The 26017-nt window shown below is 41.8% G+C and overlaps 1 protein-coding gene across 5 annotated transcripts in view; it reads right to left on the bottom strand.

Moving 5' to 3' along the window:
- The window catches only part of sema3h (sema domain, immunoglobulin domain (Ig), short basic domain, secreted, (semaphorin) 3H), a 45329-nt gene extending 21175 nt beyond the window's left edge, over positions 1–24154 (bottom strand). For 3 of the 5 annotated variants that reach the window (XR_008412971.1, XM_053849560.1, XM_053849561.1), the window contains exons 1-9: positions 20110–20408; positions 19908–20016; positions 5987–6141; positions 3763–3825; positions 3195–3314; positions 1871–1964; positions 1666–1785; positions 1023–1168; positions 606–720 (exon numbers count right to left, since the gene is read on the bottom strand). Coding sequence is in view for 4 of the 5 variants with exons in the window: in XM_053849560.1 (XP_053705535.1) it covers positions 606–720; positions 1023–1168; positions 1666–1785; positions 1871–1964; positions 3195–3314; positions 3763–3825; positions 5987–6141; positions 19908–20016; positions 20110–20115 (928 nt within the window). In the remaining variant the exon portion in view is untranslated. Of the gene's footprint in view, positions 1–605; positions 721–1022; positions 1169–1665; positions 1786–1870; positions 1965–3194; positions 3315–3762; positions 3826–5986; positions 6142–19907; positions 20017–20109; positions 20409–22541; positions 22573–23120 lie in introns of those variants that run through there. The other 2 variants (XM_053849562.1, XM_053849563.1) reach the window with 2 other exon arrangements.
- Positions 24155–26017: the final 1863 nt, after the last annotated feature.

Here is a 26017-nt window from a genome sequence, read left to right as displayed (position 1 = left end):
GAACAGTTAAAAACTCCAGCAGATAAACATGCTGTATTGTAAAGTAGCGAAAAAAAAACACCTATCATGAAGTTCTGAATCAGTATTTCTAAATAAGACGCAACAGTAATAGCTCAGTTGGTACTCTTGAATATGAGAGACGAACAATAAAGTTACTTTGATCTGAGGAGAAAAAAAAAGGCCTCCGCAACCAAAATTTGGTTCAGACAAACGCACACAATCAACTGGAGGAGACCACTCATGATGAATGAAACCCCAGCCACTGAGTGTTGAGTCCAGTTGCCGTGGAAACCAAGGCTGAGGGAACGAAGGCGAACCCAAGCGGACTGAGCTGTTAATCACCATGGTAACCAGAGGACTATTCACAGACCAAGTGATTGAATGTAACAAGTTTCCTTGAAATTTTTCTTTGCTTTGTTAAATATTTCAGCAAAAACTCATCATGTGGGCCCAGACTCAGAAATGTAATGTTAAACTGACTTCAATGGGAGTTTCAGCTGCTGCAGATGCTTGTGCGAGCGCTGGCTGCACTGGGTCTCTCAGGTTTACAGCGTGCAATATTGAAGTCAGGATTTTCATGACGGTGGGTTACGGCTGGTACTCACGCAGTTGGTCAAAGTGCGTCTGCAGACCATCTGGACCTGGAACTGAACACACCAGTCGAGCCTTTTGGAAGGTGCTCCACTTATTGACTAAGCTCCTTTGGCCTCCAATATCATTCTATAGAAACACACAGAAAAATATTTACAATAAAAATAGCCATGGGTATATTACTGCTTACGTAAAAATGGTTTGCATCATGAGAAAAATGTTCTTGACCCTGGTTTCATCAGTGTGATAAAACTAGTTGTAACAGAAATACGAGACATGATGAAAAAACTGAAGATTATAGTGTCATTTTTAACACTCATCACTGACTGACAAACTTATCTGATGTAAACAAACATATGGATCAGCTTAAGATACAGAAAACACTTGCAACATGTGCACCACAGCAGACTGTTCTCCATCTGCCTCCCTACCTTACACACACGCGCCACTCTGGAGTAGAGAACCTTGCCAGCGGCTCCTTCTGCCTCCTGAGCTCGCTCGGTGAAGAACACGTACACCTTATCGTCTTCTGGGTTATCAGTTTCAGACAACGGCGCGACCCGCACAAACTGGGCATCTTGAGAAAGCGTGGGGAGAGATGACAGTGTGATCATACATCACCTGAAGTTCATGCAATGGCACACATGTAGGAACGCAGAACGGCGCAGAAAGATAGAGGTGAATTTCAATTTACAAACAGTGGAAGGTCACTATGTATCTTGTGATTATCAGGAGCAGACGTCGACAGAGCTGCATGATAACTCAGAGGCCTGTTCAGGGGATGTTTTGTTTCGACAGAAACCAAGTTCACAGTCTTATCTTTCAGAAAATCTTACACATATAAGACATATGAAATAACAAAACATAGAAATAAATCAAGAAAATTGAATATTAAAAATATTTATTTTGTGTGCAGCTGATTAGTTACACAAACAACCCAAAAATATTTCCATAGTTTCCAACAACATTCAGCAAAACAGATGAGCTATCAGGTTTTGAAAGTTAAGTAGACCAGAAAGTTTAGGGCTTCAACTGTAAAAGAATGACAGCAATAGAAATCTGTTTCCAACTCACCCTGCATCCAGGTGGAATCGTACTGTTCAGTGCGGATAACGTGACGGTTGCCAAGACTACGGAAGAACCCAGAGTCACGACTCATGAAGTCCGAAGTGATACCAGCATAAAGCTCACCATCTGCATTTTGGGAAAGATAAGGTGAGGCAGGCTGCTTACATGTTCATTTTGTACGTGACGCATTCATGATAATCTATGAACTTGCCGACGACAGAAGAAGCCGTTTTCTGGAAAGGATCATAGGGACATTTTCCCTTCCCACACTCAGTCTGGCTGTAGGAGAGAGTCTGGTGTTCTGACTGCAGGGGAACAGTGACAATGGTTACTCTCACTAATGGGAGACAAGAAGCATAGTCGTAGAGTTCAGACCACTGCCAACATTGGCCGCTTTATCCAGATCCAAAAGTTAATGCATTTTAGCTGCCCATTGACCTAGCTCCTCCACCAAAAATCATTTCAGTGTCACAGCGAAGAGAAACACGAATAGGACTTTGATTCAATTGAATCAGTCAAAGACCAGCTTATTTAAGTAATAAAAAAATCTAATCTTTCAACACACATACACACACCTCTACGCCAATTTGAAGGTAATCTGGGAAACAGGGAGATTTTAAAATGTGTGAAGTCTGGTCAGCGCCACCAGCTCCTCTAAGCACCATGTCTGAACCTCGGCTCTGATCTCATATAGGCTTTCATGGGATTAGCATTTCCCTGACATACCTAGCAACCTAAAGAAAACCACCAACACAGGAATGCACACACGCAAGCTAGCGTCTCTGACCTAAAGCTTACATGGACTTAAACCACAAGCATTTGCTGAAAAGAAAACAACCAGTGGCTTCTCAGTCAGCGAGAGTCCACAATTATTAACAGGTACTATGGTCCAACTTCCTTACTATTGCGTGATATTAAGTGCCAAATGGGTGGTGAAGAGAGAGAATGGTCTGTATGAAACTACATCAACACCTGTAGATCCTGCATATGGGCATGTGGGCAGACATTACACTTGTGGTATTTCAACTGTTGAAAGATCTGCACATGAGGGATTTACAGAGTGTAAAGATACACAGTTTAATGGCTGGTCAGTTCCATTCCACAGGAAAAAAAGAGCCAGACACCAAACTATTAAATGACAGAGTAACATTAATGTAGTTCAACCAAAGCAGAGCATATAAGAGGATTCTTTAGGTTTTCAGAAAATGTTTTGTCTGCAACATTTTATCAAAAGCAACACAAATCTGAGACGTTGGTGTCTTGAATATGATGCAAACGTTTGTTTCATAATCATTTTCAGGTGATCAGTGATTGCTGCTGGTAGCAATCATGACATCATGACATCCTCAACATCCTTGTCAGATGTTCATCTCACGCCATCTTCAACACATCAATCTTACAGTGAGATAGAGGACCACTGTCCTGAAGAATGACGGAACTGCTCATCACGTCTCATCTTTATCTGCGCTGAACTAGAGTGTATATACAGTAATGAGTTCCCAACTAACTCCTCTGTGTGTCTTCTGCCGTCATACCTGTTGAAAGATGCTGGTAGCTATGAAAGCACATCGTGGGTTGAAGGCGCCGGTGCCACACACATACAGGTGTGTCTGGTTGTATGGCTGCAGGACTCGAATGAAGTTGGCACACTCAGTCTAAACACATGGGAAAGATTGGACATTGTAAAGTCAGAGTAGGAAGTTTTGACTGTTAATTTGGATGCATTCAGAGCGAAAATGCAATAAAAAAAATCACTTCGCCAATAAAAGCAAGTAACTAATTTTACTTTGCATTTGCTTTTTTTATAGAGAAGGAATACTGCTGTCCATTGGACAACCTTAAAACAAGTCTCCCATTGCTGTCAAAAGTCACTTCATCAATCTCAATCTCCTGTTCCCTGAGAAGCTTTTGTCAGAAGCTCTTGTCAGCTCATTATTCCCAAAGACAAACTTATATCTAATAATGCTACCTATTCACAACATCTTTATTTTATTATTTCTCAGCAGTGTGAGTTGGTCAGAACCAAAAAAACATCAAAAACTGAGATCACACTCAGATTTGAAATACTGTTTTATGTTTCTGAATGGTTGTGCTTTGACTCACCTCTGGATCCTTCCCTGCCATGAGACACTCCTGGACACGGTCGGGACTCGCTGGCCAATACATCTAAGCACATGACAGTAGAAACGCCAAAATCAGTTGATCAGCCTATGACTCATTCACTGACTTATTTACACATGCGGAACCTTACATATCAAAGACATTTTCAAGCGGTCGAGCTGAGAGAGAACATTTTTAATCTTGGGAGACAAGCTGTCTGTTAAAAATGGAATAGAATTGCCAGCTGGAAATGAATTGAATGACTGAATCAGGCAGCTATGGAAAACACGTGCGAATGGCAGGAGGAAGTGGAAGAGGTGTGGCCGGGTGTCGGTGATGACTAATCTAAATATCTGACAGAGTGAAGGCATCCCCAGAGCCAGGCAGATATTCCAATGTGAATACTTAGCAAAGCAGCCCAGTTTGTAGTCAATATATTCTCAATACACAACTATCGAAACACCCAACAGAAAACAGAATTCACTGTTGTTCCCAACGTGCGGCAGCAACTGTTGGTAAGAGCTTAATGACGAGAGCATTTTCTCTCAGGAAACAATCTCTGGATGTCCACTAATAGTTCCCTGATGTAGAAATTACAGCAGAGCCGGTCGCCCACTGAAGATGATCAGATTAGATTACAGGCAGCAGGCTGCCTTCATTTGCAAATAGCAAACAACAACCAGACCGTGGACCACCAGTCAAGGCTCATGTCCAGGTACAGGTAAACTGGTGACTGCGTGTAGGGTCCACTGAGATAAAAGAAAGCTGAATGATTACAATTGCCGTCGTGAACTGTCATCAAAATAGAAATAGCAGTGGAGACATTTAAAAATGAATGTGAATTTGAAATGCAAAATAATTTGTTGTCATTGGCTGCTGCGACAGGTTGATTTTCCCATCTAAAGTTAATAATTTCAGAGCATCCAACGGTACTTGCCTAAACACAGAAAGTTCCAAACACACTATAAATCCTCCCTGTCCAAACATATACCTTCACAGCGCACTCTGAGTTATGAGTTAACCTATCTGTTTCACTGGCTGACTGCCCGCCTGCCTGTGTGGGTGGCTGGCCAGATTGCTGTCGGCGTGTCCTTCCCTCTCCCTCTCTGGCACTTTGTCAGCTTGCCTACCTGTCTGGCTCACCAACTGGCAGCGTGTACACTTGACTGATGAAAGAATTGATCTGATCAGACAGAGTTAGGAAGCGGGCTGTACTTGCTGCGAGTCTAAACATAGCCTTGCTGGCCAAATTAAATTATTGAGAGCAAACATCTGTCTCTAGGTTAAAGCTGCTGCACAGATTCGTTACATGGAGATTTGCCCTCATTTTTTGGGTTTTTCATTTGTTTAGTTATACAGTATGTTTCAATTCATTTAGACCTGAATTTCATGTAAAGTAAAAGTCATTTATTTTAGCAGTTCGGCTCTTCGCCAGGCACATCTGGGTCCAGTGAAAGACATCCCTACCCCAATTGCATGTTGATCAAAGTGTTGATATCGTATGCAGTTAGAGTTAGCTGCTCCCTTTCAGCGTGGAAGACTCACAAGCACCAAACACTTGAGAAAGATTCATAAGAAAGTGATTGGAGGTTTTGAATTTGTTTTTTGTTTTACTAATCAGAGCAACACAAGGAGGCATTCATTTAGCCTTATTCATCGAAGAGACAAGCGGTGAGGATGTGAATTGGGTCTGATAAAATAAAGCCAAATTGAAGTCAGAAGAAGATCGGACACTCCTGAATCTAATTTGGCAACAGCACCAGACACAGTAAAGAAAAACATCTGTCTACAGTCAAAACACTGCTAGGTTTGGTACAGCAAAGTGGAAAGGCTGAGACGCAGCACTGCATGGATGTAAATTACTTTGCAGTTCATCAATATATAAAATAATTCTTTTATGCTGTGTGCACTTAATTCATCATGCCGTGAATCATGGTATTGAAAGGTGAGGTCATCTCAACCTGGAGGGTTCAGGTAGCGAATGCCAGCATAAGAGCTGAATGAAGTCAGGCAGTGGTTGATGAAGAGAAGGATTAGAGAGAAACAAAAGCATTAAAGTAGAGTAAAAGCAGATGTCAAAGGAAAGAGACCCAGAGAGAGTAGAGAGGACAGTCACACACAGATGGAACTCAAGAGGAAATTCATTAATGGAGTACTTGAGTTAGTTATCATGCATCTACGTGTGTGTAGAAGTGTTCCAGTGAGCCAGTGTGCTCTCCTTCCCAACCTTGCGTGGGTTCTGTGTAATGTCATCGATACTGGTAGAGAGCAGATTGTCTTTCATGGCCACGTAGAGACGCCTCCCGTCGTCATCGTGCACCAGGGTGTGCAGGTCTCCAGCCTCCAGAGGCAGCGTCAGCATGCGGCCGTTCTGAATGAGCTCTGACGGGGAAAGGGAAAAAGGAAACAGCGCAAAGTTAGTATTTAATTTTGCAGCGGCTTCACACTGACTGCAGTGGTTTCAAGAACGTATGAGGGTGAATGGAGAAAGAAATAATGTACTGGAAATTGGCACGTTGGAAAAGGAGAAACGTCTTGCTTGGTTTTAATTGCTGAGGTGCAGACGCACTTAGTGGGTGAAATATTTATGTTTTACATCTCGGTCAGAAATCCTAGAGACAGCTTTATATGAGATCTGTTTGACCAGGAGTGGAAACCAGAATGTTCTGAATGTCTGTTTAGACTGCTCTGCTTCTCATCAAATTCATCATCTCACACAGTGGAGAATTGTGTTCCATCCCAAACTATATTTAGACACATGAACAACTGGCTGGAATAATAGGTGTTGGCGTAACCGCTGAAACAAGTAGACTTAACTTTAGAGACTCTGGTCAGCTTAAGGTCGCTGACTCACATCCCATAATCACATTTACTTGCTGCCCTTTCTGTCAGGCCTTTTTACTACGTAGAAGTGTGGAATGCCATCAAAGCATCTAGTGGTTCTGCAGCATGCCTTGTCATTTGGTTTCACACAACAGCTCCTTTAGCTTTTTTACTTTAAAACATCCATGTGTCAGGTTCTCTTCAGATGAATCACTTTGGGGAACAAACAGACAAACAGAAATAATAGGAATGAACAGATTGTACAGTTCTGAAGAGCACCACAGATAATGAGAACGCAGACTCAATTTTAAAGAGAGCAAATGGTTGAGACTCAGCATTAGTCTTCAGCAAAAAGTCTGCTTATTCACGCTAAAAAAAAAACAACATACTGGCCCATTGTAAATGGGACTAACTGATCGAGCTGAGACATATATTTCTAGCAACAAATGAGTTTTGGGCAACAACATACTATGGAGAAAAATACTATAAATACTATAAAAAATACTATAAAGAAGCTTAAAGATGAATATGCTTAAAGGTACCAAGATAAGGGGTGTGATTAGTTATCAAGGTTAAAGCTCAAAATCCTGTGTATTACGCCACTTATTATCACTCTGAGAGTTCAGCCAGTGAGGTCAGAAGGTAAATCAGACATTAACAATCCATCCTCGAAGAAAACTCTTGCTAAAAAGCATAATTGTACTGCCTGTCCACATCTGTGTTTAACAGCTGCTACATCATTCACAAATGATCTGTTGTTTCTGCTGTATTCATTTCAAAAGGAGCACAGTTATAAAACGACCATCAGCCACATAGAAGTGTAGCGAACTTGTAACAGATTGAAAAAGAACCAGAATTTGGAATAAATAAGAATAAATTGTGTGGATGATGGAATGAAGAGAGCATGATCCACATGTGGAAGTGAACTCATTGTGTCTGAATACATTCCATTTTCCTTCGTTCTGACATGAGGACAGGTACTGATACAAATAATGGGTAATTGGTGAGTGACTTCTTATTTGCACAAAAAGAACCGATTGAGGTTCAGGCATTGTTTAGCATCTCCTTCTTATTATCTAAACTCAAAGAAATAAATAGAGCTAAAATGGCTGCTGATGCTTCAGGCGTACTGAGTGAAGATGTAAAACAATACCATTGTGTTTTCCACCCCCATTAGCTTCTAATTTTCTGCCTCATGACCTTGAAAACAGTGAAACATTGATGTAGAAAGAGGAGAAGCATGCGAGCAAGACAAAGAAGAAGTGCGTAATTCAATTTAAATGGGGTCATTGATCAGGTGATCAAAGGATTAGGTGTTGAGGAGTGAACGCTGGAGTTGAGGACTGACAGGAGAAAAGTGGACAGATTTCCAAGGATGGAGTGGTTCGACACAGTTATGATTGATCCGAATAATTGCGAGGGAAGAGTCGGCTGCAGGGAGGAGAAAAAAAAAATACATGGGATGATTACAGACTGGAGATAAAGCGCAGGGATCAATCAAAAGCGGCAGTCTGGGGTGAGAGAAAGGCCAAATTCAGCTGGAGCATATATCACAGCAGTTGGTTTAAATCACCGTCTGCGTACAGGGGAGTTCAGAGGCTGGTGGAACCAAACACAGTGGACCAACAGGTTCGTTTTTATCTCTGCCAGTAGCTACATGAAAATAGTTTAGAAGTTTTTTAATCCACCTTTATGTGTTGTTTGCGAGGCTGGTTCTCAGCAGACATGAAATATGTATAGTACCATAGGATCTAAACCATTCCACTGCGTAAAGAAAGGATAAAAGTGGAGATTGAACAAATGAATGAGTTCATTTCCATGCTGGAGTCATTGAAAAAAAACCTATGAATTCATTGCTCTTAACTAAATTTACAGAACAATCAATCTCATTTCAACTGGACCATGGGAACAAAGTTGAATATGACAGGAAGAACTCGGCCCAATTAGGGGCCACATGCTGGGAACCCATGTGATGTTTGTTTACAGTATCTGTCTGGTCCGTAATGTTGTCATCCTTGGAGAACCAATTATCAAGAACTGAGTCAAGTCTTCTCACTGGTCACTGCTCAAGTTTGTCCAACTCATGAATGTGTAAATGTGAGCCTTCGTATTAACATAGATTCACTGCAGTGGGTGAAACTACTCACGGCACACGTCACATTTAAAAGAGCATTTGCCTGTGAGGGGGTGGGTTGAAAAAGTGGAGAAGTATGGCGGGAGGGGGAGACAGAACGACACGGTGACGTGACAAGATGATGAAAACTGTGATCGGCGATGACAGTTACGAGATGAGAAAACGGAAAAGTGTCAAAACATGATAAGCTGACTGACAGATGAGGAGTTGTGGGGAAAGGAGGAAGGAGAACGCAAAAGGCAGATGAAGAGTGGAAGGGAATTTATAAATGTTGATAAATGAGGATGGGAAAGGTGTGAAGGTTAGGGTTGGGAGAAGACAGCTGCGTGCAGCATACTGTAGGAAGCACAATAGCACGGAGAAGAGCGTGGCATCACAGGGAAGTGCAGTGTAATAACAGTGCACGGAATGATGAACAGACAGGAGAAAGGACAAAACAAACGAAAAGTCATGCGTTGACAATATGAAAAGCAGATATTGGATGGATGGCATTTGAAAGGTGAGGTGGGACTGACTAGGGAGAAGAATCAAAATTGCATTGGGCCGGAAGCTCCAACAGTAAATGCAGCGTGTCATGGGCAGGGACAAGAGAGGAGGACAGACTGATGATGAAGGAACAGAAAGGTCAGGGTATCAGAGAGGAGCTATTAAGTGAATGCAAACAGACAAAAGGAAAGCAAGCAGTGGGTTGAAAGTGCCTGAAAATGGTGATATGACTTCAGAAAAGAAACAATCGCAGCATGCAGACCGCTCAGGGCAGGAAGACTTGAACTCAGAAAGAGATCGCACCAGGTAGCTGTTGTACGTTTTCTCCATCCAGATGGTTTTAGGAATTGAAAGGGCATAAACAATGTGCACGGCTGGTTCATGGCCACTTCACATCCTTTGATACAAGTTCATGGCTTTCCACATTCAAAAGAGAGATATAGTAGCGTGGGGTTCCCTGCATCAGCTCATAGGTCTGCCTGAAAACCCCGAAATACTGGCGTTAATAAAAGGAGCACATCCAAAGCTAACAGGTGACTGAGCTGCTGCAGACAGCTAACTACTATGGTGAGAGAGCGTGAGGGATTTTTAACAATTTAAATCTCCTTATAGAGCTACACACAAACACACACAGACGAGCAGAAAATTCTGGGCTATCACCTCGTCTCCAATGTTGAACGTCCATTATTGAAGACACATTCTTGTATTCAGCTACCACACACCCCTGACTCAGTGGCGAAACACCAGCTGCACCCACCCCACCCTTACTCCTGGGACAGTTGTCTTGGCAACAGCAACCATGCCGACATAATTGTGAGTGGTGTGTGTGTGTGTGTGTGTGTGTGTGTGGCGGGTCCAGGGGTGTCTCTTGGCCTCGCCTCCTACTCCGCCACCCCCACACATCCCAATGTCGAGTTCACACATACACAAATGCACGGCCATACGCACACACACAGATGAATGACCAACACCTCTCATCAGCACTTTGGCTGGAGCAGGATGAAAAAAGAGAGGTGCACACACATTTGCACCCCCACACACACCCCAATCATGTATCCTCTATCGTGCATATTTCCACATACAAAAGGTGTCATCTGTTCTGCACAGTTCTCTGCCAGTATTCAACAGAGGGCTTACACACGCTCCTCCACCTGCCAAGACTAATTAAGTCTTCAGCGGTTGTCAGCGAAAAGCAGGTTATAATTTAGAGCATATTTGAACTGAAAAATGGATCCAGAGTGGCACCCCAGTGGATGGGAACTAAATGAGCATCAAGCGATCATGTTAGGTTCATTCCCCAAAGGCACGGGAACTAAGCACTGAATGGTTCCTAAGAACAGCTTAATGTGCACCATATAAACTCATAGTTTAGTCACTGACTTGAAGAGAATGACATGCTTCATGAAAAGCACCCTGTGCACAACAGGAGCACACAAATGCATGCTCACACACATCTTCTGACTAAAGCCTTCTTATCAACATCAGGACGACAGCGGGGTCAACGAGGGTCCTGACCCCTGAACTTATCCAATTGGCCTCTGACTCCTGTCACTTGGAATCAAAGACGAAAAAAGTTAAGATGTGGAAGAACAGACATGCAGAAACATAATCCCACAGGCAATCAGCGACGGAACACGCAAGCACACACACGAACGCAGGGAATAATGGTCCTATTATGTCATCCACAAATCAGTGTTTATGTTTGCTTGTATACCGCTTGCTCCCCTATAGAGGAGCGTTTGTCTACGCTGGCAGTCTCTAGTTTAGACCCGAGCGAACACTAGATTAAAGCCTGCTGGTCATGGGAGCTTGGACAGACTGGGATGTGATTAGAGCAAATGTGTGATGTAGCTGAAAGATTCCTGCTTCACACAGCAGGAAGCATCCGGGTGGTGGAAAAATGCACTTGCTGGATATGGAGCCGCAAAAACCGCCACTAGAATACAATTAAAACACCAAAACCACTGGATTCCTCACCGCACATTTGGTTTACAAACAGCCACAGTAGCACAACTCTTTGGAGTAGGGGACTACTGTGACTCAATTCAGTTCACTCACACTCACCACCACGGACATCCACGTCTGCTGTATGCTATCTAACACTAAATCTTCAGGCTTACGCTCCTAACTAAACAGCGCTTCCCCCTGAGGAACTCCAGACAGTCAGAGCTTGTCAGTCTGCCAACCACGACCATAGCAAAGCATTCTTTACAGCATGACAGAGAACACATCTTCAGCCCAGTGCTGTCTGGTAGATAACATCAACGCATTGCACATCAAGCAGATTTCAATGCCACTATACATTTGACGGACTGTAGGTTCACTCACCCTTGAGTTGTTTAATATAGCAGCAGATGAAACTTATACAATTAATTTCCTAGTCAACCCACGCGGGACTTGAGTTGGTTTCTTTAGCTGGATATTGTAAGTGACACAAAACAAACTTATGAACCCCTGTGGCATTGACCACAGCAATACAATACCTAAATGACACTGACAATTTCAGATCAGTCTTTCAGTCTCTTTCTTTCAGGATTGTTTCCTCGATGAGAAAATGTGTTATATATATATATATATATATATATATATATATACACAACTCACATTTATGAGTTGGACATTTATTTATATATATATATCACATAAAAAAAGTGTGAAATGCAATTACATGTCGTATATTGCCACTGGGTATGTAAAAAGGGTATTAATCCGCTTCTGAATATGTAATGCAACAGCTGCTTCAACAATTAATTGACAAAATGAAACAAGTGAAATATGTTGCCACTGTCATGCACCCACTACGCCGGTCTGCTGGTCTACTCACGGAGCCTGAGGGAACCTACACTGTCTGCCAAAACGTTCCCAAGAGGGGGGACAATTTTTTTGGCTGTGCCACTAAAGGGGGGTTGTCACAAGGAGGGCTGTGGTTGCGGAAAGCGGGACACGTTTCCTCTGGAAATGGGGTTATCACTTCCCCAATTACGACTGCAATTACAACGGGAGGCCTGCTGGAGCCTGGGAACAAAAGCATACAGTCGCACAGATGGGCACATGAATGAAGACATACTGGAGTCTGCACTGTCTCACAATAGCTGGCTCACTTTCACAACAACTCTGTATCCTTCTGTATGTTCCCGCTCTGAAATCAACCTTGGGCTGCACATTGTGAGCATCAGTATTAAATATGAACTAAACACTTGTCATCCATTTATATGTAGATATAGTGCTATCCTTTATAAACTTCCACATATATTAGACTGACCTTGTGGGTGGACACATTCTTTTGACTGGACTAAAACATATCTTTACATCCAAGACTTGTGTGACCCAAACCCAGAAACCTCTCATGCATTTCAACAATTTCACCTTCAGACCCACACAGGCATGCACAACGTTTCGCACACAGCCCTTCCCCAGCCGAACACAGACACGCTCAGGTCTGGACAGTGTCACAGGCAGACCAATCCCACGTGGACAACTTAATCTTTGACCTCAACACAAATGATTATTCATCATCATCAGCCGGTGCAGCCGGTGCTGCTATATATCTCCGGTGTTTATAAGCCAATTCTTTTTTTCCGCTGTTTTAAAGGAAGGAGGTTTAAATAAGAGAACGATCCGTAAGACTCAAACAATCATGAATCAATCCAAATATGTCATAGTTTCCACGAAACTTCAACAAGCGGTATTTAGCTACTGATTCAATTCAACCCTCAAGACAAACAGAAACTCAAATAAAATGGATGAGAAAACTCTGTCTCGTCCTCTCAGTACATAAACAGCAAAAACCACTGTCTGCATCAATTTATGAAAAAGGAAAAAAGACACCATCTGAAGCTAATAAATCAGGCTTTGTGGCAGAGCCTTTAAGAAGGGCATATTAAATAAAAGCTTTTTGCTGACATGTACTGATCTCAATCTTAATAGAAGACACTCATAAAGTAATGTCCCTCTGCAGGACTGCCACCACTAATGGACCTTTATGTGGAACAGGTAAATGATGATTCTGACCTTCATCTAAACAGAAATGCCAACAAGACACTGCCTGCTGCAAGAAAGATTGCAGTGCGACATGTGAAGCTGCTGCTCTTATCTTAATTGTTGACTGTCTGGACAGACATCTGGACCATCAAAAACAACCTAACTTCAAAAAGCCATACAAAACACTTAAATCGGATGCTGCTCCATGATTTCTCATACATCCCGTTGAAATGTCATAATATTGTGAAGGTCGACACGACGTCTCACTGGAATCTTAAAATCACAATCCAGTTGTTTGATGGATTCTTGCTTCAAAGTTGAGCCAACAGATGAAAAACACTATCTGCTGCTGAACATCCTCTCCACTCGCTGATAATTCCCGACTATTTCTAAACAGGAAACGGAAATCCGACTTCCCGGCTTATATGTCACTTGTCTGAACTTTCCATCGCAGACAAAACGCTTGTGGTTTCACGGTGTTTACGCAACCATGGGAATGACAGATGCCCAAGTCCCAATGTTCTTCAAAATAAGAGTAGTCCGGGTTTCAAGCACAGTTCTCAAAGAGGTGCAATGGTCACAAAGAAGAGGATTGGAGGCAAAATTCCAAAAAGATATCGTGTTACTTGGGTGGTGCAGTTTCATTCATGCTAATCTCCCTTCTACAGCCTCCCAAAAACTCAATATAACCTCGCACTCAGGCATAATCAACATAAATGCAGAAAGCAAACATCTCACGTTATCATTTGACAGTGTGTTTCTTTGAGGCTGCTGCAGGGCAAAGCTCAGTCACCCTCTGAAGCTGCTTTATAGACGATCATCTCTTACTTGGTAAGGAATTTAAAAAGCCCAAAAACATACTCAATTGAAATCTTGAAACGCAGCGCTCAACATCACTCACTGTTTCTTTGAAATAACTTTGTAAAAGTTAGTTTTGCTAAACATAGTTTACTCTTGCATTACATTACATTTACATGTCAGTTACATAGCAAAACCTAGAGCCTCGCAACAAAGTAACGTGATGTAAAAAATGACCACTGCAAGTGCAGTCGCGTCTTAGTCAGTGATCATGAGTCCATGTATGACCTTGTATCCTGTGCCTGCATGCATGATCTCAGTAAAATGATAGGAGCGTTTCATTAATAATACAGGAGACAAAAGTGCTGACGTAGCTCATGAAAGCACCATAATCGACCCAGCCTCTAGATTATTGACAATAAAACATATTGGAGCAAATTAAAACTTTAAAGAATTGGGAAAACACGAGGCATGTGGGATTTTCTATTCCGCTTTGCAAGCGATATTAAAACCAAAAACCTGTTGGTGTCAGGAGTCAGGCTGCAATTACGCTTCTTTACCGCTGCGTCCAAATGAAGTATTCTCTTTAGAAAACTTTTATGGTCCAAATATCACATGCATATCACATAAAGTGGCATCAAAACCACATGTTTAATATTACTAATAAAATAATTATAATAATAAATAATAAAAAGACAGTTGTTGTTGAACTTGTTTTTTCATTTGAAAAAAGAGCCTTACATAAGAAGTTGTAAAGTACACATGACTTAAAGGGTGACAATGAATTATCGCACCAACACTGAGGACGGCTCCCTGACATTAAAATTTATGAAAGAGAATAGACATCGTATTCTGTACCAGACGATCATCCCACTGAAAGGTTCTTCTTAGCCACAGAAGATGTCAATGCATAGGCGGCGCTGGCCTAGATAGAAGCAGATCTGAAGGAATATATGAATAATGGAAGAACTTTTAATACAGCTCAGAAGGCTTTTGTTCTTTATTAACGCACACAAATCAAGCGAAAGAGGAGATTTCTATTAATTCTCCAACACAAACTGAATTATATCCTTTCCAACACATACAGCTGATGGTCATTCCATTTTTCATCAAATACTTGCTGAATAACTTCATAATGTGAATAAATTATGAAGTTATTCACATCACTGAGATAAAGTTTGGTCACAACTTTTGGATCAGAAAAGTAAAAAAACTCAGATACACACTTTTTGTTTTCTTGAGTCTATAGCTTCATTCCTGCAATGCCTTCCTGTGTTTAAAGTTATGATCGAAGTTATGTCAAAAAATGTTTCAATAAATCATGGCTAACATGGTACAGCATGAAGCGTTTTTGAGGACCAAGGTTTTCCCCTGATCACAATTTCATATCTAGCTTGCTGTGCCATTTGATTTATGTATTCAAGAAGAATTTTTAATCGCAGTTTCTCCAACATCAGAACAAATAATCATTCTGAATAAGTATAAGAACTAAGGTGCAATCAGAAAATTTCTATTAAACAGAATTATAAACCATATCACTGAGTAACTACAGTATAATACAGAACAGTATACAGTATAATAGCGTATACTTATGCACAAAAAAAAAAACGTCAGGGCCGGGACTTAACCAAGTAATCCAATAAGAAATCCAATATGAAATAAGAAAACACGAAATCACTTCAAATTAGATTCAGACAAAAAGAGAGCAGTGAAAAGTGAGACTGTAACAACTGAATGGTTTCACCTGCTCTCTGTTTAGTCAGTGCTCCATACTCATTCAGAAAGAAACGGACAATGTATATCTGGTTATAGAGTTATATAAAAAGTAATAAATTAGCAGTAATATACAGCTGATATTACATTTGAGACAGTCTGATCAGCTACTCCTTGATTTTATAGAGGAAAGCAGTGGAATTTATCTGCTGAGCTGAGAGGACTTTTATGAGAGGACAGTTTGCCAGGAGTTTTCTGTGAGATTATCGACAGAACTATGGAATTGGACCAGATGAGAGACATGGCTATGGTTTTTAAGAGAGTCTCCTGTTGGTTTAGTGGTCGGGGCATTTGTCAGATACACTTACTGTAGGACCCAAATGGAATCTAAGGTGTGGTGTGAAGTTGATGCCAAATCTACATGTGTAGATTCAATGTTGGAGAAGCTGGTGGGAAACTAGAATATATCCATGTGACTTACACCCTAGAATACGTCCATGTGGCTCGCAACCAAGACGATAATGAAGAAGGAAAAGAAGACTGAGCGAGGGTCAAAGACCCAATGAACAGAATAATACACAATAAACACAATAGAGGAGGGTCATAGAAGTGCAACTCGGTCCAGTGAAGATAAAGACAGGCTCATTTGAAAGTGTAGAGATAAACAGTGATGAATGGTATGTGCCGTGGAAGATGTCGCAGGTGTTGTGCTAAAGATGTTTTCAAAGCCAGGTAACAAATCATTTTAAATGAAAAGATAAGAGGGACTCTACTTATACAATCGCCTGCCCTATTGATGACCTTCTGTCCCAGCTGAAACCACTGTTTTCATTCAGAGTCAATGCTTCCTCCCACTCACCTCCACTCCTGCTTCAGAAATATAGACATATACATTTATTATTATATGAAAAGACCTCTATATTTGTCAGTTGAAATAAGCCTGACGTTTGTGAATTCCAGGATCCACCAGGGAACAAAAACCAAACTAGGGATATGAAACAATTTCACATCAGTCAGTAAAACACTACTGCAATGCAGTGGCACGCCTTCTCTTGCTTACGTGGAGCTGCTCTTTGTCAAATGCAGAAGCCCAACCACCTGTGCCGATTTCACAGTCATGTGATATTTGCTTAAGTAGCACCAGTGGCACCATTATTTCTCAGAGCTTATTCTAATAAGCGGCCTTATTATTTCCCGGGACTAAATTGACAACAGATTCTTGGACGGGCTTTAGTGAGGCAACAGCTGTTTAGGATTCCTAAAATGTCTTCAGCATTTGGTAACAGAACAGGGATCCTCTCCAGCGGGTCGGTCATTAAAATCCTGAGGTGCACTGAGGAGAACGAATCTGCAGTAAATTCACCGATCATGAGCAGAAAGAAAAATCCATCTGGAAATTGATCACATGAGTTGTGGCAATGACATTTGCATGCGAAAAGCTTCGATCACGACAGAGAGCTGTTTTCATTTACATCACAATCCAGGCCTTTTCTCAGAAAGACAGCAGGATTAGGTTGAGTCTCTGGATTACAGCAATCTGGAGTCAAGAGGTCACAGGTCAAAGCTGATGTCTTCAATCTCCACAAACAAGCTTCAGAAACAATTATCATTTGTCTTAGGCGACAGCTTCACGCCGCTATTGAATTAAACATCACTTTCATTTTCGTCAGAAAAGTGCGTACAACAAACAGTAAAGTTTTTGTTGTTTATTTTTAACAGGTAATAAGATGCAACCCAAGCCAGATGGACTTGTGTCGATGGTTGTTTCTGGTCTGTCCTGAGCAAATGAACATGTTGCTCATTACCTTCTGAGTGTGTGTGCGAGTTGTTAAAAGACTGTGTCCCTCCTCTGGAGTGTGTGTGTGTGTGTGTGGCACAGCAGTGGAATCTCCAGCTGCTGTCTATCGTTGAGATAACCACAATACTATTAACTGAATAGCAAAGATAATGGGATCATTCTGTTGAAATCTGCATGTGTGTCTATGTAAAGCTTATCTTGGGAGGACATAAAGCTGTTTACGCAGTCCCATTGTGGGGACTTCAGTACAGACTGTGTGTGTCCAGCCCTGCGGGGGACCTGACTTGAGAGAATAACAAGGATAATTTGGTCATTTAAAAAAACAGATAAGGGATTAGGGGTAATCAGGCAGAAATGTAAGTATTTAAAGATGTTGTTTGGCTCAGGAACACGGAGCTGTCTGGTCACTCAGCAAATCAGGACACACGTCTCAGGCAAAGAAAGAAGGTTCTTGTCAAGTCACAGCTCAAATCCTGAAGTCAACTGGCAAAACAGTTGGACATTCTGATGGTGGCCGATGCATCATCTCCACCAACACAAGACCTCAGTCACCAACTCTTACTCACCATTCTGCAGATCGTGAAGATGGAAATGTGACCTCACTTGCACAATAGATGCCAAGTCATCTACTTTATGAGAAGCAAAAGCACATGCGGTGTTTCACTGACAGAATACGCTCAGAGTTAGTCACTTATTCAGATTTAATTTTGGTACACATACTGTGTGTGAGGGTACACTCTGGTCTTGACCAAGCCAGGAGCTGAACAGCTTTTAAAAATACTGAGATTTCAACTTTGCTATGACTTCTTCAATAATTCCAGTGAACAAATATATCAATGTCTGTCTGCAGAGAACTGAAAAAAAACAGATTATTCAGTGGCAATGAGCTAAGAAAGTATGGACCATAGAAACATGATATCACAACTCACAGTTATTCAAACCAAAAGTGTCCAAACAATTGGGCTAAGTAGGAGCAGGACAGTTTCTGACCAGTGACAAGGAGATGCTTTTAATGCTGAGATCATCTTTTGATTTCTCAGACATGCTGTTTGAAAAACTATGCATTCATTTGAAAAGACAATTTCTATGTACAACATTTTAAAAAGGTTGAAAACCTTTTGAATCAAAACAAAATATGTGTATATAAATAAACAACAATACATTTTCCATGGTGACCTGAATCTAAAACCCTTCTCTATTTACAGCAAAAGAGCCAACGTCAGAATGAGCTGGAACCTCAGTAGTGATGGGAAGACAAGTAACCACAGCATGGTGCACCGACACACACCAACCATAGGGTTTTGTCTTCTGTTTTCTTCTCTTCCAAATTCAACCATAGTGACCTCCACAGATGCAGAATAAACACACAGACCCAGGCAGAAGGGCTGTTCAAAGGCACAGGGACTCGCCTCAACAGAGTACACAACAAAGCACTTGGTGGGCAGAGATCCTGGAACTGAATCAGTCACTTTAAGGGAACACTCACATGCGCAACCCTTCAAAGTGGAAGGCAAACCGTACAGTCAGGGGCGCTAACACACACCCTCGCTGAAATGCATACAACATGCATGCACAAAGACGTCAACACACTCACTTATTTCTTCTAGCAGCGCCCACATGTTTTCGCATTCAGAGCATATTAAGGTTAAATTCCCACCTGGGAGACTGACCGGGGTTTCTCCTTCGCGCTCCACATTCTAGGTCATTGTTTATCATCTCCACCACTCCGACTTCATGCTGGTTCTTGGACAACATGCAGTCAGTTTTCACTTTTCTGTGACCACAAAGCTAACATTTTAGGCAAAGGGTTTTATGTTTGTTCAAACTAAAGGCTTGAAAACTTTTATATAGTCACTCAGTTATACATCTATTGGTGAACTGTCTCTGTTTAACCTTCCATCTGTTCCCCACAGCCACCATCATGTCACCAAAGTGTCATTAATTCACACGACCACGCAGCATCACTTCCACAGGAGCAAAATTCACCCTCACACTGTCTCGCTTGAATATTTGCATGCATGAGTAAAAACATCGAATGTGTTGACTTTGCTGAGCTACAGCATCCCCCGGCCCTATTAGAGGGGAGTGAGATGTTAGCAGGTTTTTTCCAGCAACCTCTGCATGAAATTCTCACTGGTGGACAAAACCAGATCAAGTGGAAAATGAATCGAGCCCATGGTGATTGATTATGGCTGCTGCTTCTGTCAGGAAAAAAGTTGTTCCACTTGGAATGTTTTGACTGTCATAACTGTTTGTGGCCATGAGAGTTGCTTTCCAGAGACACATACAAACTTCACACTTAAAGATGTGCTGCTTCCAGTCAAACATTGAATTACAAAGCAGGCGTTTTCAAGTGTTATAATTCTGGATCGAATAAACACATACAAATAGCAGGTATAAAGTCACATGTCTTACCAGTGTGTGTGAACTGCAGTCTTGGCTGAGATGCTCTCCATGCTCCTGTTAAGGTGGCTCCAAAGTGGGCTAGCAGGACGACTGCTACAGTCCAGCACATCCTTCTTGTCTAAACACAAACAGTGAGTGTAAGAACAGACCTGACTATTTAAGGCTCCAAAGCAGCTCCAAATATGTGTGGCAGGTGAGGAGGTGTGCGCACCAGCATACACTCAAGTATCAATCCCAATCCAAATGATGCTGAACACCAGAACAGTCCAAATGTGAGCCTGAGTTTTTCAGATCCTGGAGCTGCACTCACTTCACCATCAGTGTGCTGCTGTGTTTATAATGTTGGAGAAGATGCGTGTGTGTGTGTGTGTGTGTCTATTCCAAGATAGAAAAAGTCAGTAGTGTCTCTTCTTCCTCCTCGCGCTGCTTGACAGCTCTCTCTGTTCTCTTTCTCCACCCGGCTCCGCTCTGCATGTGACTGTGCTCTCTCGCTCCCGCTCCCTCATCGTCTAAGGAGGCGGAGGGAACTCAATCCCAAATCATTGTGGCCACACACACACACACGCACACATAGACACACTCATGTAGACCTGCACATCCTTTCATCCACTCAAAATGGTCAGGTATTGCTCAAACATCACATATCCATTTCCAAACTTACAAAATCACAGAAGATCTGTTCAAAAGTTATTGTCTTCTGAATGTCGACATGATAAAGTAGAACTAGTTTTTTGAAGTTTTATTTTATATAACCATTTAATAAAAGTAGAAACAGAAGATAAGAAAGAAGAAGAATCCAAGAAAAACAGTGTGTCTTCAGACAGCTATTTCTAATAGAACCATCGCAGGACTATCATGTGCAGACACTCTGTCCTCTATAGCAATACTAGCGATTTTCACACCATAATTTAATCTCTATAAACAAATCTATGAAAAGGAACTTCCTATCTTTCAACAATCCCAAAAATTCAGGTTTCAGTAGGGCCTGAAATGATCTCACTGCAGGAGAAACAATGCTTCAATTTAACATGATCATATTTATTCACAGCAAACAAACACAAATATTAATGTAGTTTGAGAGATATTCCTTGTGTATTGTCTTCATGCTCTGTTTTGACACTTTCTTTAGGTAATAAAAGTATTACCAAACAACGACAAAGTCCTGCAACCAACATGTAGGATTGTATTGGCAGGTGCTGTGGACCATTGTTCGCCGGAAAAAAATCGACTCCTGTCAAGTTATTCCTTCTTTTCTTATGCCTTCATTCATATTCACATTGTTATCTTGTTTGTGTAATGTCTGGATGCGAGGCTAAGCCTGAGTCAGCTTTTTTCTGCCCCAGACATGGTTTGGAGAATAAATAAAACACCCAGGTCAGTTGTTTTAATGATGCATTATTTTGACTCACATCAACAAACCCACTGACTCTCGCTTGCTGCCTGTAGAAACTCAACATAGATGTTTATCAACTTTTTCCTTTTTAGTCATTCTTGTTATTTTCTCTTCCTCTTCTGCCCCAAATGCAATCATTACAAGCCTGCTCCTTCTCGCGCTGCACAGTTACTTTCATTAGATCGCAGCTCACGGGGGTGTGGATGGAAGCGCCGGCTGAATTTTTCACAAGCGCAAGTTCAATCACAGGCTAGCAGGGACAATTTATTCATTCGCTGGGATAAATAATGAATTTAGGTTGCGTGCAAATGAACGTGTAGATATTCCCTCTAAGGATTTCTGATACGTAAATCATTCATTCTCTGGGCTTGTTTGTAATTGGTGTCATTTGTTGTTAAAACTCCTCATACAGTTGGCAACTCAAATAATAAAAACCATACCTTTTAAGGAACTAACATGGTGCATTCAGGTAAGTTGAATAACATCCCCAGCTCTGAAGCATTCCTGCTTCAATATCCTCCATTATGAATTTTAAAAAACACATCATCGTCCGAAAAATAATAGTAGTGCGAGTGGTAGATGTTGTTCCCCATTCCAAGTGTGAGTTTACTTTTTACAAACATTGTAAGCACTGTGAACAAAGGATCGGTCATGTTACAAATATATATCCTGTTTGTGTCGATCTTAAATTGTGTGAAACATTTCCATCTAAACTTAGAGTGCGAGTCTCTATATACTGACTTTTGCTGAAACTTGGTTGAAACATGCAGATAAGAAAACTATTTTCACACTACACTATTTGAACTTCACGGTCCCTAAAGTCATAGCTTGAGAGTCTCACTCCACACCTTGGACCTCCCAAAGTTTTGGGTCATCCGGATCATCGAAAGCTCTCTTGGTTAATTCCAACGTATGACCCCGAACAAAAAGCCTCTGATTTTCTCACTGACAAGAGACGTCTGTTATTCAATTAGCCAGCGAACTCTCCGGCTGCTGAACTCATTACTGCCCTCAGAGGTTACCGGCATGTTCCGGATCAACCACAAAGACACAGAACCACACACACAGATCCACTAACTCATCGGCAGGTTTCCATGGCCTCGATGAAAATGCTCCAGAGAATGAGCTCTGATAATATCAATGTAGTTCGGTTGAGCAGATATCAAACCTATCGTCCCTTATTCATGTCGTGAAGCAAAAACTTTGCGTATGGAGTATGGAGGTTGTATTTTGAAGTGAAAGGCACATACCTGAACTGCAAAACCACAACCAAGAAGCAGTCTGTTGATGACAAAATATATAGAATGTGTGAGGACAATTGATTTCCCATTCACCTATGGTGTTTGCTATTATTATAATATATACAGTTGGACATCCTTTACTTCACATATTCCAGGTAAAAACAGAAAATATGGGAACGACAACAGGAACAGTTTCCATGTAAATGTTGTGTCTTTCAGGATAAAGGCATTAGTCAATGTATGAAAGGAAAAAATACGTTTTTTTCCCTGGTTGCTCCAATGTTTATAATGGCATTTCAACAGACTGAACTGCCCCTAACGACACTGCAGAACGCCCCAAATAAACTGTATGTCTAAACGGTAGGTGGATAAACCCCTTGAGACAATACTATTCATAATAAAAAGACCTTACATTATGTAAGATTCTGAAAATATAGAACGATGAATTATATATCGCAGCGTAATATTCCGTGATACTTGAGCTAGCCGTTACAAACCTTTCAGACCTAGCAACATATTAACTGGCCTTGTGCTTATACTGCTTATTTTTGAGTATCTTCACACAAAAGCTGGAACTATGAAACTTACCGAGCGACTTCAGGCGGTGTGGCACCAACAGGTGGAGCACTGCTGCCATCTTGTGCTTCTTCGTGTCGCTGGCGAGAAACTGGTCCGAGATTTTAACCGGTAAATCTCGCGAGAATATAAATCAATTCCTTAAACGTTATTTAAATTGATTCAAATAGCGACGAGCCAGTTATACGCATAAAATCAGGCGAGGGAACCCACTTTTACTACATTCATTTATTTTGTTTTAAAAAAAAAACACTTTACTGTGATTTGTAATATATATTTCACCACTAGATGTCAGTGTAAGACAGATTTGCAAGTTGAAGGTCGAAAAGCGTTTTTCAAGCAGTTTATATTTCCTGGAGAAACATTTTGGAGATCATTGTTCATTTTTATGCACAAAGATCTTCAGGGAAACGTGTCAAAGCAATGCCTCCCATGGTTACCAAAGAGAAACAAACAAAAAAGCCATTGAAAGTGTATATAATTACGGCATTACGTTCCTGTTTTTGGTCCCATTTATTAGATTTTTATGCCGTAAGTAAAGCACATCAATCTATATCCATTAAACCGGGTTATTGCCACTGATATCTTACATAAGTTCTGCTATTATGTCCCCATCTGTAGTAGCAAAGAAGGTTAAGCGCAACATAAACAATTATGACTATATAAATAAATAATACCTTTACTCGTTTACAGGTTACACGGCAGAAAATTTAAATTAATGTGAGTTTGGGTAAAGCGGAAGTGGATTTGTCTGGTGCGCGCACTCGACCTGATGCGTTGGAACCTTTGACTCGAGGACGCGCCTGGCGGTGACGCGCCTACTCTTTTCCAGCAGTTTTTGGATTACGATCATCAGCAACAAATTTAGACACATTTGAAAAAGATCAGTCACATTTCGATTCGTGGGGAATCGGGACTGGTGTGACTCATAATTGGGGCAACACCGGAGTCTTCCGAACTCCCGTCACAACCACAAAAAGAGAAACCGATCAGTCACCCGGCGGTTCCGCTGTCAAGGGCCTAAAAATAAAACTTGAAGAAACAACAGATAAAGGTGGGCGTGTGGATGACTCATGATCATGAGGCGATACTTGTCACAGCCAAAGTCAGACACAAAATACATCCCAGACTAAAGTGAGCGGGCAGAACCGGAGTCCAAAGTCACCGGCAAAGATCGCCTACTGGAAAGATGAGTTATAGAGCGGTGCTAAAAAAAAAAAAAAAAAAAAAAGTAACTTAAACTAAGAGCATTTGCCATTGTTTACTGGTAAATATTGGTGGATTAAAAATATATATAACATAGTAATAATGCTGAGATTATCCCCTTCACTGTGATATTTTATGTGATTAAAAACAATCTAAAGTACTTTATATTGAATCCGACACGTCAGTCATCATGATTGAAGTTTATTGTGTGACGTCATACATACATAAAGCTCCTTATTATGTGAATGATTAGTCTTGGTGAAACGGTTGTCATATTCTTCAATATTCCGTGAAAAGCATCAGAGTGAGTGCTCTTACTGTCAAGTTACGTTCCTCAATGCAGATAATAGGCGCTTTCACGGCCCGCCCCTATTCAATTCCCTCCTCCCCTATTGGATGAGTCGCTCACGCTTCCTCCCCTGTGATTGGACAAGTCAATCAGCGATGAGCTCATATTGGTTAAAAATAGTTGGGCTCGCGAGAGGCTAAAAATAGAGCGGTATATAAGCCGGCGGAGGCGCTGCTGCAGCGCCGCACTCGGCTGAGGCATGGTCGGCGGTGGACCCGCCTGGGAGGCGGGGAGCGCCTCCATCCACCAGCTCTGCAGTCTCCCCCCAGCTCACCGCCTCTGCTGTGGCGAGGAACGTCCGTCTGACTTCAGCTGAACCAGGCTGTGACGGACTTCCTTCCTTTCCGTTCTCGCGCACTTTATTTTTTTTTCCGAAAAGCCCCCAGTCATTTCCGCAAACCAGCTGACGTCAACTAACATCAGGATGTGAGTCTAGAAAATAAGGTTAGCTTGTGATCGGAATGTCCATCATCCAGGTGAATGCTGAGGAAATACCGGTGTGTAGAACTCAGTTGACAGTAAAACATAGAGGGCCAAACCAGGTGCCTGAACTTCCATGAAAAGTGACACATCAGAATCCCTGATGCTTTCAGGCAAACTTCTTGCACCCATCCTCGTCCTCCCACTGCTGTTATGCAATCCCTTACTGGAGGCTTCCTCCTACCATCCAGGCCTCTCCTCCACATCAAGGTTCTCTTCTTCCTGCCATCGCCCACACACGATGACCCCTGTCAATGCAGGTTCCGAAAACCGTGCTTCTTTGCGTGACGCCAAAGTGACTGGGGAAACCACGGAGACGATGCTATCTGAGGCAGAACTGGATAAACTCGTCGCTGCATAATAGTCGCTATGATTTTCCATATTTTTTGTCATTAAACACCTTCATTATTTTATTGTAGCAGTATATCCGGTGACCTTTGACACACCAACGGACTCACACCCACACTTATCTTAGACAAACGCACTGTACAATGAAGTCCAACATCACCACCAACTGCAATAGTTTATTTCGCTGACCACTTGATCAGCCAGAGGTTTGTGAGAATGTCGGTAGATGAGTGGCACCTCTGGTTTGCGAGCACCTGTAGGCTCTTCCTGCCTCCTCTTCTACTGTGCCTTACACAAGCGCAGTTCTATTTTCTGTCGAGAATGTTCTGAGCTACTGAACATCCAGCTCCATCCCACACAGACTGATATCACCTCTCATCTGCATCCCACACACACACTGCCCCTTCAAGGCTCAGATGTGCGTGTGTGTGCGTGCCGGGTGTTTCATGTTTTGTGCCGCTAGATATAACATATACACTGGTCTCCACTTGGCTTGGGAGCTTCTCATGAGTGGACAGGAAGTTGG

The sequence above is a fragment of the Synchiropus splendidus genome, chromosome 18, assembly GCF_027744825.2.
Source record: "Synchiropus splendidus isolate RoL2022-P1 chromosome 18, RoL_Sspl_1.0, whole genome shotgun sequence".
NCBI lineage: Eukaryota > Metazoa > Chordata > Actinopteri > Syngnathiformes > Callionymidae > Synchiropus > Synchiropus splendidus.
This window is presented reverse-complemented; position numbering and strand designations above follow the sequence as displayed.